Here is a 15,183-nt window from a genome sequence, read left to right on the forward strand (position 1 = left end):
CCCCATCCCCAGCCCAAGTCCCGACTCCCAGCCCTGGTGGGCCCCACCCAGGCGGGCGCCCCGCCCCCGGCCAGCCTGGCAGGCCGCTGACCTAGTATGGACACAGCACGGGGAAGAGGGGCGTGGAGGGTGACGTGGGGAAAGGGGCTGGAGAGTCCCAGGCCCTGCCTCCAGGGGCGCCCCCTCCTTCCGAGGGGACGCACCTGCGGCGGGTGGGGTAAGCCACGGTGACTGCGCAGCTGCTGCTGTGCCCACCCAGAGCTAAAAATATTCCCCACCAGAGAGAGAAGTAAAGGAGGCTCCCAAGGAGAATCAATTTATTGGGGGGAAGGAGGGCGTGCGGTTGGTCAGACCCATAGATAGGAGGGGGCAGGAAGCCCGAAGACAGGATGGGAGCCGTGTCCTCAGTCACAGTGGAGGCTGTGACCTCAGGCTGGGAGTGAATGAGGGTTGCAGAAAGAGGCTGAGGGATCTAACTCCAGGACCCACCCTCCGGGTGAGGCGCTGGGGCTGGCCCGAGGGATTGCACACAGACTGGGGGGGGGGGGCAGGTTTGGGGTCTGGTCCGGAGGCTCAGACCAGATCATCAGGGGCTGGCAGGGGCTGGCGGGAAGGCTCCACGCCCCAGATCTCCCGGGCGTACTGGGCAATGGTGCGGTCGCTGGAGAACTTTCCGGACGTGGCTATGTTCCGGATCACCATCCGCGTCCACTCTCTCGGGTTCTACAGGCCAAAAGGAAACTCTGGGTTCGCTCTGCTGGCGGGGTCCCCACCTTCCGCCTCACCCCAGCCCTGCCGGCCCCTGGCCCAGGACCCCTTACCTTGTACAGGGCACTGACTTTGTCCTGGCATTTAATATAGTCTTCATAATCTGCAAAGACTTTAAACCTGGAGGGGAACGGGCAGGCAGGAAGCTCCCTGAGGTCAAGGCCGAGCCCATCCGGTCCTGGTGGACTCCTGGGGGCCTGGAGAGTGATGCTGCTTCCCTGGAGCCCTGTCCAGCCCTCCTAACACACCCAGCCCTGCCCAGCCCAGCAGCGCCCCCTGCCAGGCCCCCTGGGCGACTGGCTCACCGGTCGTGGTGCATGAGCATGTTGACAATGTCCTTGAACAGGTCGGGCTGTTTGGGGGAGAAGAAGCCACTGCTCAGCTGCTCGATGACCTGGCGAAGCTCAGGAATTCGGTCATAGTACTCCTGGGCGTTGTACCTGCGGGAAGAGCTGCAGTCAGCACCCGGGAGAGGGGGGCCTGCCTCTTCCTCCAGAGAAAATCCCCGAAGTCCTGAGGCCCAGGGCCAGCCACGCCCACCCTCCCTGCGGCTGCCACTGGATTCCTTCCCTGGAGGCCCTCTGCCTTCTGTGCTCAGCTTTTCATCACCTTTTATGGGGATGAGGAAACCGAGGCCTGGGAGGGCAGAAAGAAGTGTCACATGCCACTACCATCTCCTGGCCAGTGTGTTTCTTCCATGAATGTCTCTTCCCTCTGCTCTCTCAAGTCCAACCCTCGCCTCACCGCCGGGGTCCTGGCGGAGCCTCCAGTGTCCCACTTCCTGAGGCCGCACAATCCATCTCTCAGCCACCAGGGTTCAAAAGCATCCCCAAGGCCAGGCTCCTCTCTTCCCTTCCCTCCCCTCTTCCAACCAGAAACTGAGGCCACCTCCTCAGCGAGGTCCCTGTCCCCTATCCCCAGCCCTGCTTTGCTGCCACTGACTCTCCTAGCATTGAGGCGTGAGTCCCCACACCGGCCCCCACCTGCACTTTGCTCCCTCCAGTCCATTCTCCATCCTGCAGCCAAAACTGTCCTTCTGGAGCCTAGTTCTACACATGTCGGACCTTGCTGGAAGTATGTCACGTCTCCCTCCCCGTCAAAGGACCACGTCTGAACCTCCTAGTCAGGCCTCACAGGGAAATTCCTTTCAATATTTAATGCTAGCTCTCCCACGCTGTTGGTAGGGGTGTAAACTGGTACCAACTTTCTGGAAAACAATTTGGCTCAGACATATCCCCTTCTAGTAATTTATCTTAAGGAACTGATCAGCGATGTGGCCAGAGGTGTAAAAGGTTGGTCATCACAGTGGTATTTGTACCAACAGGGAATATCAGCTTTAATGTCTACCTCGATGGAGTGGTTGAATAAGTTATGACATGTCCATAGGATGGAACACTACACAATCATTTAAAATATTTTTGGAGACAATGACATGGAAAATGCCTCTCCACCATTAAATACGATATCAGGATTCAAAATTACATATATGTTATTCCTAACTTTCAAAAATTACACATACAAAAGAAAGAAAAATAAAACAAAAAAACCCTACACATACACACACATATATAAATACCAGTATACATAGAAAAAGAGAACTGTGTTGCCCCAACTGGTTTGGCTCAGTGGATAGAGTGTTGGCCTGCGGACTGAAAGGTCCCAGGTTCGATTCCGGTCAAGGGCATGTACCTTGGTTGTGGGCACATCCCCAGTAGTGGGTGTGCAGGAGGCAGCTGATCAATGTTTCTCTCCTATCAATGTTTCTAACTCTCTATCCCTCTCCCTTCCTCTCTGTAAAAGAAAACAATAATATATATATATTTTTTTTAAATAAAGAAAAAGAAAACTGTGACTTTAAATCTAGGTGATGAAATTATGGGTGACAGTTACTTTGTTTTTTTGTGGTTTTGTATTTTTCCATTATTGCTTTTATGATAAGAAAAAAATCATATTTTAAAATAAATTTTAAAAACATAATGCCAGGAAAATGTCTCCTCTAAAGAACTATGTTTCTGGCCGTAAGTACAGTTAACTCTTACATTCTTACTAGAGGCCCGATGCACGAAATCTGTGCAAGAGTAGGCCTTCCTTCCCCCGGCTGCTGGCACCGGCTTCCCTCTGGCACCCGGGACCCAGGCTTCCCTTGCAGCCCCGGCTTCATCCGAAAGGTCATCCCGTCTACTTAGCATATTACACTTTTATTATTATAAATTTCCTTTTTTGCCATGGCTGCCAGGGAACTAAGAATTTAGTTTACTTCCAATTCCAGGAATAATATTATCTCTTAGGATTGATATAATTTTCTCTTCCTTTTCCTTCAGTTCTGTGTTACTTCTTTCTTTTCCTATTTCTTTAACCTTTACTTTGGTAAGTTACCGCAACAGTTTTCCAGAATTCTGATGGCATAACTACGAGCTTGGGCAGCCTGCACTAGCCTCTCCATGCCTCTTGCTCCCAGCCCTACCCTCCAGCAGCCACACCTTGGTGCCTCCTGCCCACAGACTCTTAAGTGAGGAGCTCTTGACCCCCCATACCCTCTCTGGTCAAGCTTTTCCACGTCCTCCTCCCGCATGCCGAAGATAAAGAAGTTCTCCTCTCCCGCCTCTTCTGCCATCTCCACGTTGGCCCCGTCCATAGTGCCAATGGTCAGAGCCCCATTGAGCATGAACTTCATGTTGCCAGTGCCTGAGGCCTCAGTGCCCGCAGTGGAGATCTGCTCAGAGAGGTCAGCGGCCGGGATCACTGTGGGGCAGCAGCAGAACAGGGTCAGCTGTGGGAAGAGCCCCACCCCAGCTGGGGACTCTCGAGGGAGGCTGGCCCTAGGCATAGCCAGATTCAAAGCCCCATCCAACCCATCCCTCCAGTCCTCAACAACGGAGTCTCCTTCTCAGCCTCCAACCTCTTGATGATCCTTGAACATCTGGGATCTAACCTGGACTCCCTCCCCGCCCCCTCCCCCGCTCCATTGTGTGACTTGACAAACACCAACAAGGCCCATCTCCCCTATAATTTTACCAATGCTGCCAGGGAGCTCAGGGGACATCCTCATGGTTTAATTATTGCCCTCTCCAGATTCTCCTTGAAAGTGCAAGTCCCTCAGGAAGCGGTAACTAATACCTCTTCCAGGCACCAAACTAATCGGAGCCTCCCTAGGGTCCCCGTCGGTGGCACCCCACCTTTCTCGGCCAGCGAGACTCTGTAGTTCTCCAGAAAGATCACGCGGAGTCGGTCTCCCACCACCGGGTCATGGTTGACCACATCCCCAATGGACGTGATGAGTTTGATGATCATCTTGGCCATGTGGTACCCAGGGGCAGCCTGTGGGGGCACAGTCTGGAGTCAGCTCCGTGGCCGAACCCCCTACCCCCATCCTGCAACACAGCCAAGGCTGACCTCAACCCAGATAGCAAAAGACCAGAGCCATGGTCTGTGGCCCAGCTTCTCACCTTCCCTCCAATCATCACCGTTCGAGGCACAACAAACTTATTGGGTTCCTTCTTGATGCCTGTGGAGAAAGAGGGATGAAGCGGGCCAGGTTCCCCTCTGGGTAGTAGCTCCTGACAGTACCCATCAGCCAAGGCCCACGCTGGGAGAAAGTAGGCCTTGACTTGAGCAATCACTTGCTATGTGACCTCAGATCTGTCCCTTCCCCCTCTCTGAGCCTCAGTTTGCCCATTTGTAAAATGGGGATAATTCCATGTCCCAGGAGCTGTCCCAAGGCCAAAGGAGATGTTGTCTAGGAAGCATGAGCATGCCGGGAGGTGATGGAGGGAGAGCCCGGAGCCAGAGCAGGGCCCACAGCTCACGGTTGTAAAGGGTGATGATGTGGAGGCAGTTGAGGAGCTGGCGTTTGTACTCATGGATCCGCTTCACCTGGACGTCGAAGAGTGAGTTGGGGTTGATCCGGAGTTTGTACTCGTTCTCTAGATATGCAGAGAACTTCAGCTTGTTTTCCTGAAGGCAGGGGAGGGAAGAGCTCACCGACAGACCTCCATCTTGGGAGATCCTACAGTCTCATTTCTTTCCCAGGAGGTAGAGGCAGAGGGCCACCTCGTCCACGCCTACACCGGGGCAGACATTGCTAATCCATGTCGGCGCCCCTCCAGTGAGGTCCATCGATGCCTTCCTACCACGGACTTTATGCAACTTCTACCAGTGGCCTGCGGTTGCAGGAGAGATGACCACTGGCCATTCCTGACTTGGACGTCTGGCCCTCCAGCACGGAAGGGTCTCGGCTCCAAGCCTGGCACGCCTGGCCGGGCCTGACCTATAAGTGGGCGGGCCCAGGTTGCCATGCTCCTCACCTGCTTCACTTTGGCCACATCCCGGATGAAGGTTTCGTCGTCCACATAGGAGAGCAGTTTGCGCAGCTGGTCCAGATCTGAGATGTAGTCCTCCCCGATGCGCTGCGGGAAGAGGGCTCTGTCAGGCTCCTTCCTCTCCTCGTCCTCCTTGGGGTGGGGGGGTCTCTTTCCAGGTCAGACAAGCCCCATCCGCGGCAGACAGCTCCTCCCTCGCCAGCTTCCCGGTGATCTGTCACTGTCCATCTTCCTCCCCTCCCGGCCTGAGCTGACCCAGCAGGCCTTCCTCCTGGCCTTGTCCTCATACAGGCAATGACTCGCGTTCCTGCTCCCAATCTCTGTCCCCTTCCAGTCCACTTCGGTGTGACCTATTGATGACCCCTCCAGTAGACTGTAAACTCCCGGTGACTGTCAGAGCCAGGGCCTCTCCAGCCCTTAGGACATCCTCATGCAAGTAAGACAGTGGGTCCTCTCCTCCCTGCGTGCGTGCAAGGCTTGGGGGACAAAACGCAACAAGGATGTTGGCCCTGCACTGGACACCCCCCAGTCACCACCTACGTGACCACACCCAGCTGATCCCCGCAGTAGCCCGTGTTGACCCTTACTGGCCATACAGTGACCTCTCACCTCAGCAATGACCTCTGCCAGCCCAGGGTTACACATGACCAGCCAGCGCCGAGGGGTGATACCATTGGTCTTGTTCTGGAACTTATGAGGCTCCAACTCATAGAAGTCCTTGAAGCTGCAGAATTGGGGCGGGGTGGGGGGGGGGAGGGGGGCGGTCACCACTCACCCCTGTGGGATGAAGGCCTCCCTCTGGGTCCCTATCCTGGGTTCTTGATGAAAGAGCCTGGGGGTTTGAGGTGCTGTTGTGTGCGAGAGGGGGCCATCTGGGGACAGGACTGGACCCCACGTCAGGGCTGTGGGAGCTTGTGAGCGCGATGCTACCTGTAGAAGGGCCAGCTGTGCGGTGCAGTGAGGGGCGGGCCTATGGTGGGCGTGGCTATAAGTGGGCGTGGTTATGGTGGGCGGGCCCAGCGGAGGGCCGGGTCTCACATGGTCTTCTTGAGGATCTCGGAGTGGATGCGAGCCACACCATTGACGGCGTGAGACCCGGTGATGCACAGGTGGGCCATGTTGATGCGCTTCACCGCGCCCTCCTCCACCAGGGACATGCGCCGCAGCCGGTCCACATCCCCTGGGAACGCGGCTGCCACCCGCTGTGCCGGGAGAGCCCAGAGCTAGGCCCCGATGCTGGCACCAGCCCCAGCCCCTGCCCTCAGAACTATGCCCAGAGCTCTCCCCTCTGAGCCCCGGCCCCCCGCCGCCCACCCTCCTCCGCTCACATTAAGGAAGCGCTGGTTGATCTCATAGATGATCTGGAGATGCCGGGGCAGCAGCGTCTCCAGGAGGTGCACCGGCCAGCGCTCCAGGGCCTCGGGCAGGACCGTGTGGTTGGTGTAGGCGCAGGTCTTCACCGTCACTTCCCATGCCTGGCCGAGGAGTGAAGACCCAGGACCCCCGGCCTCAGCCCCAGGGCTCTCCGCACATACGGTGCGGGCAGGAGCCCGGCCCTGCCACTGCGGTGCTGGGTTCGAGGACACCCACCCTCTGGGCCTCACCCTGCCATCTGTTCAGTGGGGGCTCCAACTCACATCTTTCCACCCCCCAGACTGGAAAGGGGACCCTGAGGCAGAGAGGGTCAGGCGGGGGCAGAAGGGTCCTGAATTCAGCCCACCTTGTCCCAGTCCAGCCGCTCCAGGTCCACCAGAATCCTCATCAGCTCGGGGATGGCGAGGGAGGGGTGGGTGTCATTGAGCTGGATGGCCACCTGTTGGGAGGGGGGCAGGCAGGGAGTCCGGCTGGGCTCCAAGCCTTTGCCCGTCAGTGTCCCCAGCACAGCGCCAGGGCCGAGCTGGCGGCGGAGGCTCTCAGGGAGCAGCTGTGGGGCAGGAGCAGCAGCGACGCCCAGATTGTGTGCCTATTGACTGAGGACCCATATCACCCTCACATACCCCCAGCCACCAGCCTCCATGTCCCCATCTACACAACGGGGCGGGCTGAGGCGGGAGGGGAGATGGCGGTGGGAGGGCGGCCTCCCTGCGGCCAGTACCTTATCCGGGAAAGCATCGAAGCTGGTGCGCACGGGGTCCCGGCAGCCGAACTTGGAGGACTTGAAGCGGCGGATGATGTCCTGGAGCGTGGCAGCCACTACGAAGTACTCCTGCTTCAGCCGCAGCTCCTTCCCCTCAAAGAACTGGGGACAGGGTGAGGCAGAGGGGAGTCAAAGCGCTGAGGGCAGGCCTACCACGACGGTGGGTGCGGTCAGGAGAGACCCCACAGACACCCAGTCCCCTGAGTCCTGACTGCCCATCTCCAGGACCCCGGGTCTTCCCCACCAAGAAGTAGTCATGGGGGCAGTGCCCACCCTAACCACTGCCCCAGGACTCAGGCATCCTCCCACTTAACCGGGGGGGGGGGGGTTCGGGGGGGGTACAAACAGGACACATCCAGCAATATGTCCAGGATGTGACGAGGGCACCGGAGAATGGCCCTCCCCTCCCCTGCCCAGCCCAGCCCGGGGGAGACATACGTTGTCGTTGGGGTACAGGACACGAGAGATGTTCTCAGCCAGGTTGCGGTCCAGAACAGCCTGGATGTAGCCACCAACGTTGACTGGAGGACAAAAGTGGGGGCGAGGTCAGGCTCAGGCCAAGCGCGGGCTGGCGTGGGGGGGGGGGGGCTGCTCCCGGCCGGCGGGACTCACAGTCCTTGAGGTTGAAGTCGTTGGGGGCCTTGGCTGACCACAGGCGCATGGTGTTGACGACGTTGTTGCGGTAGCCAGGCACGGGCGTGTCGTAAGGCATGGCCAGCACCACCTGCGGCGCACAGCGCGGATGAGGAGCCGGGCGTTCGCTGCGTCTCACTGGGAGGCCCTGAGAGCTGGGACTCCAGGCTTTGTCCCTGCACTGCGCCGACTCCCAAGCCGAGGGTCTAGTCCCAATGGTGGGTAACCTCCAGCAAGCCCTCAACCTCTCTGGGCCTCATTCACAAAGAGAGGACACCCCCAGGGTCCCCTTTACCCCGGCCCCGCCTGGCCGGGTGTTGTAAGGAGTATGGGAGGAAGAGGCAGGGATGAGCCCAGCGCCCAAGGTGGGGCTCTGCTGGTGGCCACTGCAGTGATGACAGCGAGCTGGCCCACCTGGCCTGCGCGCACCTCGAGGACACTCTGGACGCACGAAAGGGCTGGGGGATCCCGGGGCCTGACTGGAGGAGGCACAGAGGCCAAGGCCATCCCAGGAGCTTATGCCTAGCTGCCCACCGTGACTGCTGCTGGCCCCGCCTCCCACAATTAGCAAGCACCAGGGGTCCCGGGGGCCCTGGCCGGTGTGGCGCAGTCATAGGAGCATTGTCCTGTACACCGGAGACCCGGGTTCGATTCCCGGTCATTGATTTCTGCCGATAACTCCTCATCCGCTCCTCCCTCCCCAACACTAAGGAGCCTGCTTGGAGCCAGGTGGGGGCTGTAGCTCCGGGGAAGGGACAGGCCAGGAGCAGACAGCCAGGTGCACCCAGCCCTGCTGCCCCTCCGTGGGGACGACAGCAGAACGAATGCCCGATGCTGAAGGCCTCGAGGTCCCTGTGCAGCCACCTGGGGGCCGATGCCCTGCGGCCACAGCAGGAGGCCTAACTGAGCTGGAGCTCAGAGGCCGGGTTTGGCTTAGGGCTTCCTTGAACTTGCTATGTGACCTTGAACAAGTCAATGCCCCTCGCAAGGCTTTCCTTTTCCCCCCTCCTCCCCTTTCTGGCCTGTTGCTTTGCTCCCTGTCAAGCCCCCAGTTCAGATGTGTGGGGGCGTCAGGTCACCATGATTAGGCTCTGATGGACCTAGCGGGTGAGGAGGAGCAAGTCCGGGGAGGGCCTTGGTGGGACGGGGCAGCCTCGCTCCTCCCCCCGGCTCTGCCCTTGGCCTGGCTCCCTTGTGACCCTCCTGTCTCCAGCCTCGCCTGGCTCCGGCTGTGCGGCCGCGATGAAGTCACTTAACCTCTCTGAGCCTTGGCGTCCTCCACTGAAAATAGCACTGGGTCCAGCAGCCTCCAGGTTCTGCCCCTGTGTCCTCTAGGAGCCTCCTCCTCCCCTTCTCCCTGGCCGAGTCCTCCCCCATTCCCCGGCTTTGTATTCACCTGTGTGTCCACCCACTTGACCCCCTGGCTGGTGTGTTCCACTCGGCCGTAGAAGTGCACAGGGAGCGTGAACTCCGGTCGGGCCTTCTCCCAGGGGTTACCGTAGCGAAGCCAGTCATCAGCCTCCTCCATCTGAGCCCAAGGCAGATCAGGGGAGAAAGGGAGGCAGCGTCAGACCCAGACTCACCCCATGGTGGGCAGTGGGAGGGAGGCGCAGGAGCAGTGGCCCGAGTGTGGCCCATGCAGGGTGTAAACTAAGGGCTCTGGGGTGGGCTCTGGTCTGTACGTGGATGTGACCCACCTGCTTCAGGAGTGACCAGCTGGCTTTGGGGTCATGGCGAAGGGGCAAGGGTGCTTTTCATCAAAACTGGGCTCAGTTCTGTTCTATCCAGAGGTGGGTGACCAGTTGGGGTCCCCTCCATCACTACTTGGTCCCCATGAAGTCAGGGCCAAAGGCTGCTCACCTGCCAGCCCCCGCAGATCTTCTGGTTAAAAATTCCAAACTCATAGCGGATCCCGTAACCGTAGGCAGCCAGGCCCAGTGTCGCCATAGAGTCCAGAAAGCAGGCTAGGGGCGTGCAGGGAGGCGAGTGTCAGGGACGCGGCACAAAACATCCTGTGCCCACCCGCCCCCTGCGACCCTCCACTTACCTGCCAGCCGGCCCAAGCCCCCGTTGCCCAGCCCTGCGTCTTCCTCGATTTCTTCCAGCTCCTCCATGTCCAGGCCCAGCTAGAGGGGGCAGGGTGTGGCGGCAGTCAGGGCCAAGGGCCAGCAGGGGAGTCCCCCAAACCCTAGGTGTGCCCCACCCCCAACCTTCCCAGACCTGGTAAACAGCCTCATCACAGGCGTTCTCCAAGGCCAGGTTCACCATGGTGTTTTGCAGCGTCCGGCCCATGTAGAACTCCAGAGACAGGTAGTAGATCCTCTGCCCGAGACACAGACGCACGGGGGGCGGGGTCAGGGCTGCCAACCAACAGTTAGGTAGGCCCCGCGGGCCTACACCTCTCCCACCTCCTGCCCCACTCGGGGTCCCAGCGTGCCCAGCCCTGTCTCCGTTTTCCTTCTTCCCATGTCAGGCTTTGAGACCCAGCAGGTAAGGTTCTGATCCCAGCATTTCCTCTGACTTTGGACACGTCACTTTTCTTCTCTGAACCTGTTTCCTCATCTGGAACAGGGGGCTGGCCATATCTCCCTCAGGTATGGAGGTGCTTGGGAGAGGTGCGAACCCCGCCCATCCCACACACGCCTCCCAGCAGCCCAGCAAGGAGCCGGGACATTGAGAAATACTTCCAAGTGCTCCCTGACAGGGAAAGCGAAGCCCAGAGAAAGTCATTGGCTCAAGGTCATGCAATGACTCATGGCTGGAGTCAGCCGGTCCGGGCCTTGCAGTGCTCAGCTCCCCGAGGCCCTCAAGCCTCAGTCCTAGCAAGGGACCGAGAGGCACCAGGATCCAGGATGGTGCCTGGTCTCCTGGTCTCCTGGGTCCCCTCTCTGCCCCACCCACCTGCCCCTCCCCCACCCCTTTCCAGAAGCATCAGGTTGCTGACATTTACCACTAACCCCAAAGACACTTGATCCCATTGCCCCAACTTCCCCAGCTGTGCACCACCTGCTACCCACCACACACACACACACACACACACACACACACACACACACTCATGTGCAATGACTCGTTCTCTCAGTTCAGGTCCAACCCACCAACCCAGGCCTCGAGGGTCTTCCTGTTCCCCACCCGCAGTAGTCCCTCCACTCAGAGTGGGTGCTGGGCCTTGAGCCCCCTGACCTGCTTCTGCTTGGGTTTCTCCCCCTGGGTTGCCCCAGCACCCCCTGTACCTAGGACCCCTGGATCCTCCAACCTCAGGAAACTTTGCTACAGAAAACTGACCCCAGGAAGGGGCTGCCACTTGGTCAAGATCTCCCAGCCCCGGCGGGGCCCCCAGCCCATCCCCCTGCCCGGGGTGCCCCAAGCAGCACCTTGGGGTCCTTCTCATAGTAGTGCTGCTGCGTGCGGATCCAGCGGCCCACGAGGTGGTCGCGTACAGTGTGGGCCAGCGCAAAGTAGTAGTCGCGAGGGGTGGCCACATTGCGGTCCTTGACGAGTGTGAAGTGCAGGTGCCGGTTGAAGTTCTTCTTCAGGTCGGTCACGTTCTCCACGCCGGCCAGGCCGCGCACACTGATTTGCTTTCTCTTCTCCTGGTCAGTCAGGGGCCGGGACATGGCTGCGGGAGGGTGGGCCTGACTGACTGCTGGATAGGTGGACAGGCGGCCTCAGTGGTGCCTCCAGCCAGGGAGTGGAAATCCCCAGGAGCCTGGTGATTTAAAGCCAGACTCTGGGCAGCATGCCCCGCCTCCCCCAGGATGGGAGGGTCTTGGCCTGACAGCCCAGGAGCTATTTTGGGGGTGAGGGGAGGAGAAGAGAGCGGGGCAGGGAGAACAGGGCCCAGCTCCACAGGGGCCAGGCCAGGCCAGGCTCAGCCTGGCTCATTCACAGCCCTGTGCTGACCCACTTCCTCCAGGCCTCGCACACTGGGGTCTCTGTCTTGTCTTCGCAGCGTCAGGAACAAGATGCAGCAGACGAGTGCTGGCTTGAGAGGCCCGAGGTTTGCCTGGAGCCCATGGGCTGTGACCTTGGATTAGAGGTTGCCTGGATCTGGTCCTTGTCCTGGGTTCTAGATGAAGGGTGGGACTGGATTGTGGGCTGTCAATCAGGAGACTCTGAGGGGGCTGTCAAGTGGGCAGGTGTCAGGAGGCCCAGCCTTCATGAGCAGCTTAGTTTGCTTTATTAATTATTATTTTTTTTTAAATGCCCTTGACTGGAATTGAACCCAGGACCCTTCAGTCTGCAGGCTGATGCTCCATCCAATGAGCCAAACCAGCTAGGGCCAGCTTGGTTTGCTTTAGACATTTGCCCAGGGAGACTGCAAGCCACAGGCTGAATGACCTCTGGTCAAGCTTCCATAGTGGCCACACTGGGGGGCTATCGTTAGGTGCACTCTGGTGGGAAGGCCACATGTTGTGGCAAAAGGGGAAGGGCCCCCCTCCCCCCCTCAGGCTGAAGGGCCAGGAGTTGAGGGTCAGTGTGCCCCAAACAGAAGAGGTGCAGCTAATGTAGGACATTGGGTGTCTTGAGAAAAGGGAGATGAGGACCCCGAGTTTCAGGGAATGGGAAACCCATTCATCTTCCTCCTAATACATGGGCTGATGCTTAACCAACTGAGGCACAGCGGCTGGTGACAAATTCACTTCTGACTCATTTAACTGCCTTTCTTGTGGGCTTTTTCAGTCTTTGATGTCACCCGAGGCAGGGCCACTATCCCCACCCCACCCCCAGCCCCACCCAAGCTGATCTCCCCCTGTTGCTGTCTCTCAAGGAGCTCTGAAGTGACCTTTCCAGAATGGTCAGATTACAGGCCAACTTTGCCTAGGGGCCAACAGCCTGTAGCAGGGGCCCCTGGGAACTGTAGTCCTGTGGGCCCCTAGGGGTAGGAGAAACTGAAGCATACTATTCCCCCCCCCCACACACACACACACACCCACACACACCCCAGCCATAATACTGGCCAATGGTATTAGGTCTTCCTGTGATGCAGCTGCCAGGTGATTGGAGGCCTTCTCCCACTCACTCCTCCCACCTGGGGCCACCCACTGGACAAGGATTTAGTTAGTGGTCCAGGAGTCACAGCTATGACTTCACTTGTAAACTGGAAGCCCCTGCACCCCAGAACTTCACACCATTCATCTTCCTCTGGAGGCTTTGACCGCCCCCAACTCACTGCTCAGGGACTGACCCCAGCACTGATTTGCTGTGTGTCCTCAGGCTGGGTGCTTTACTGTTCTGAGCCTTGCACTGTGGACGCTGACTTTGGAAGCAAAGGGAGCCCAGGGCCTTGTGCTGTTTCAAAGGATGCCTGGGCTCCTGGGGCTGTAGGCCGGGGGCTGGGGGCAGCGAGGAGGAACTGGGTGTTCTGTCTGGCCAAGGAAGGTCAGAGGCTGGACAACTGCAGGATGCTACAGGGAGCCTGGCTCAGGGAAAGGCAAGCTCTTCCTGAGGACCTTCTGACCCACAGCAGGCCTAGCCCGGGAACCACAGCTCGGTGCTGGGCCAAAGTCCAAGTCCATCCAGGCCTCTGATACCCAAGCCCTGCTCTGCCCACTCCCGGAGATGGCATTACCATGCTGGTCCTCCACAGTGCCAGGCTTCACAGTGGAGAAAAAGGTCCCAAAGAAAAGACCGGATAGGTGGATAGGTGGACAGGGGAGGGAGGTGCAGGAGTTATTTGTTTAAATAACTTTTATTCAGACTTTTAATGTATTTTTATTGATTTCAGAGAGGAAGGAAGAGGGAGATATAGAAACATCAATGATGAGAGAGATTAATTGGCTGCCTCCTGCATGCCCCCTTCACCCGAATCAAACCTGGGACCCTCCAGTCTGCAGGCCAGATGTTCTCTTCACTGAGCCAAACCAGCTAGGCAAGACTTCTAGAAGCCTTCTATTTCCAAAAGGAATGCTTGGCAGCACTCTGGTCTCTTCACACCTCCCATCCTCAGCCTCCTGTGCAGTGCCTCTGCTCAGCTCCACCCCACCTCCCCCCAGGCCCCTAGTCCCTCCCGCGGCTCGCTCACTCGCTCAGCCTGCACTTTCTGTGGAGGGCTGGTCCAAGCAGAGCACACCAGTTAGTGTGCTCTCACCACACCCCAACTGTGGCAGCACTTTGGTGACACAAAACTTCATACTGACCCCTAATTGCCTGTAAGGCTTTTTCCTGCCACTAAGGACTGGCTCCCAACAGACCATTCCCATCTTTTTTTTAATCCTCACCAGAGGAGGACGTTTTTCCCATTGATTTTTAGAGTGGAAGGGGGTGGGCAGGGGGAGAAAGAGGAAACATTAGAAACACATCCATTGGTTGCCTCCCACTGGCGCACCAACCAGCTGGGGCCAGGGATTGAACCTGCAACCGAGGCATGTGCGCTTGACCAGGAATCAAACTTGTGACTCTTCAGACTGAGGGCTGCCGTTCTAACTGCTGAACAAAACTAGCCAGGGCTTTTCCCATCCTTTTTTTTTTTTCCCCCCAGAGGGAGAGTGAACCATTGATCTGCTGTCTGCTACACGCCCCCTACAGGGGATCAAGCCTGTAACCCAGGCATGTGCCCTGAGAAGGAATCGAACTGGCAACTTTTTGGTGTGTAGTACTATGCCCAATCGGGCAACACTGGCCAATGCCAGATCACTCCCATCTTTTTATTCAGCTCCCCAAATTCATTCAATCCTTTTCCAGAATTGACCCAAGGCCCTCTTCTTATCAATTCAGTGCTCACCCTTCCCCTGCACTCAAGGCACTTGAACTGGGACATACCATTTCTACTGGAAAACAGATGTGCCTTTAAAAATGTTATTGCCCGGCTGTCGTGGCTCAGTGGTCGAGCATCAACCTGCGTCAGATCACAGTTCGATTCCTGATCAGGGCATATGTCTAGGTTGTGGGTTTGATCCACAGTGTGGGGCGTGTAGGAGGCAGCTGATTGATGATTCTCTCTCATCATTGATGTTTCTCTTTCTCCACGCCCCCATCTTCCTCTCTGAAATCAGTAACATGTATTTTTAAATGTTTTTAATGATTTCAGAGAAAGGGAGAAACATTGATGGGCTGCCTCCTGCATGCCCTCTACTGGGAACTGAGCCTACAACCCAGGCATGTGCCCTGTGACCTCCTAATACATGGGCCGATGCTTAACCAACTGAGGCTGGTGACAAATTCACTTGACTCATTTAACTGCCTTTCTTGTGGGTTTTTTCAGTTTTTGTGTCAGGAGCCTCCAACTCAGTTTCCAAGCTTTTTTTCCTTCGATGCCCCAACCCAGCAGCATGAAACCTAGGCTCAAACGGCCCTACTTCTCATTTCACTGTTCTTTCTCCCTGT

General features: G+C 57.9%; 1 protein-coding gene across 1 annotated transcript; it reads right to left on the reverse strand.

Annotated features, from left to right (window-relative positions):
• Window positions 1-300: 300 nt before the first annotated feature.
• PYGM (glycogen phosphorylase, muscle associated) lies at window positions 301-11,533 on the reverse strand. Its single transcript, XM_079788827.1, has 20 exons — window positions 11,232-11,533; window positions 10,078-10,179; window positions 9,905-9,983; window positions 9,718-9,821; window positions 9,254-9,385; window positions 7,837-7,948; window positions 7,663-7,745; window positions 7,183-7,326; window positions 6,808-6,900; window positions 6,416-6,562; window positions 6,126-6,289; window positions 5,697-5,811; window positions 5,073-5,174; window positions 4,575-4,722; window positions 4,215-4,273; window positions 3,945-4,086; window positions 3,303-3,510; window positions 1,074-1,208; window positions 822-888; window positions 301-723 (listed from the first exon to the last, which is right to left on the reverse strand). The coding sequence occupies exons 1-20, from the start codon at window positions 11,472-11,474 to the stop codon at window positions 574-576; spliced, it is 2,529 nt and encodes an 842-aa protein (XP_079644953.1). The 5' UTR covers window positions 11,475-11,533; the 3' UTR covers window positions 301-573.
• Window positions 11,534-15,183: the final 3,650 nt, after the last annotated feature.

This window comes from Cnephaeus nilssonii (assembly GCF_951640355.1).
Source record: "Cnephaeus nilssonii genome assembly, chromosome: 13".
NCBI classification, from domain to species: Eukaryota; Metazoa; Chordata; class Mammalia; order Chiroptera; family Vespertilionidae; genus Cnephaeus; species Cnephaeus nilssonii.

Bases quoted from the DNA above. Each gene is read 5' to 3' on its own strand.
- PYGM (XM_079788827.1), bottom strand. From the start codon at position 11,474: ATGTCCCGGCCCCTGACTGACCAGGAGAAGAGAAAGCAAATCAGTGTG. The intron at 9,822-9,904 runs GTAAGTGGAGGG...GCACGCCCCTAG, and splicing joins GGGCTTGGGCCGGCTGGCAG to CCTGCTTTCTGGACTCTATG. The intron at 1,209-3,302 runs GTATGGGGGGTC...CTCTTCCCGCAG, and splicing joins GAAAAGCTTGACCAGAGAGG to GTACAACGCCCAGGAGTACT.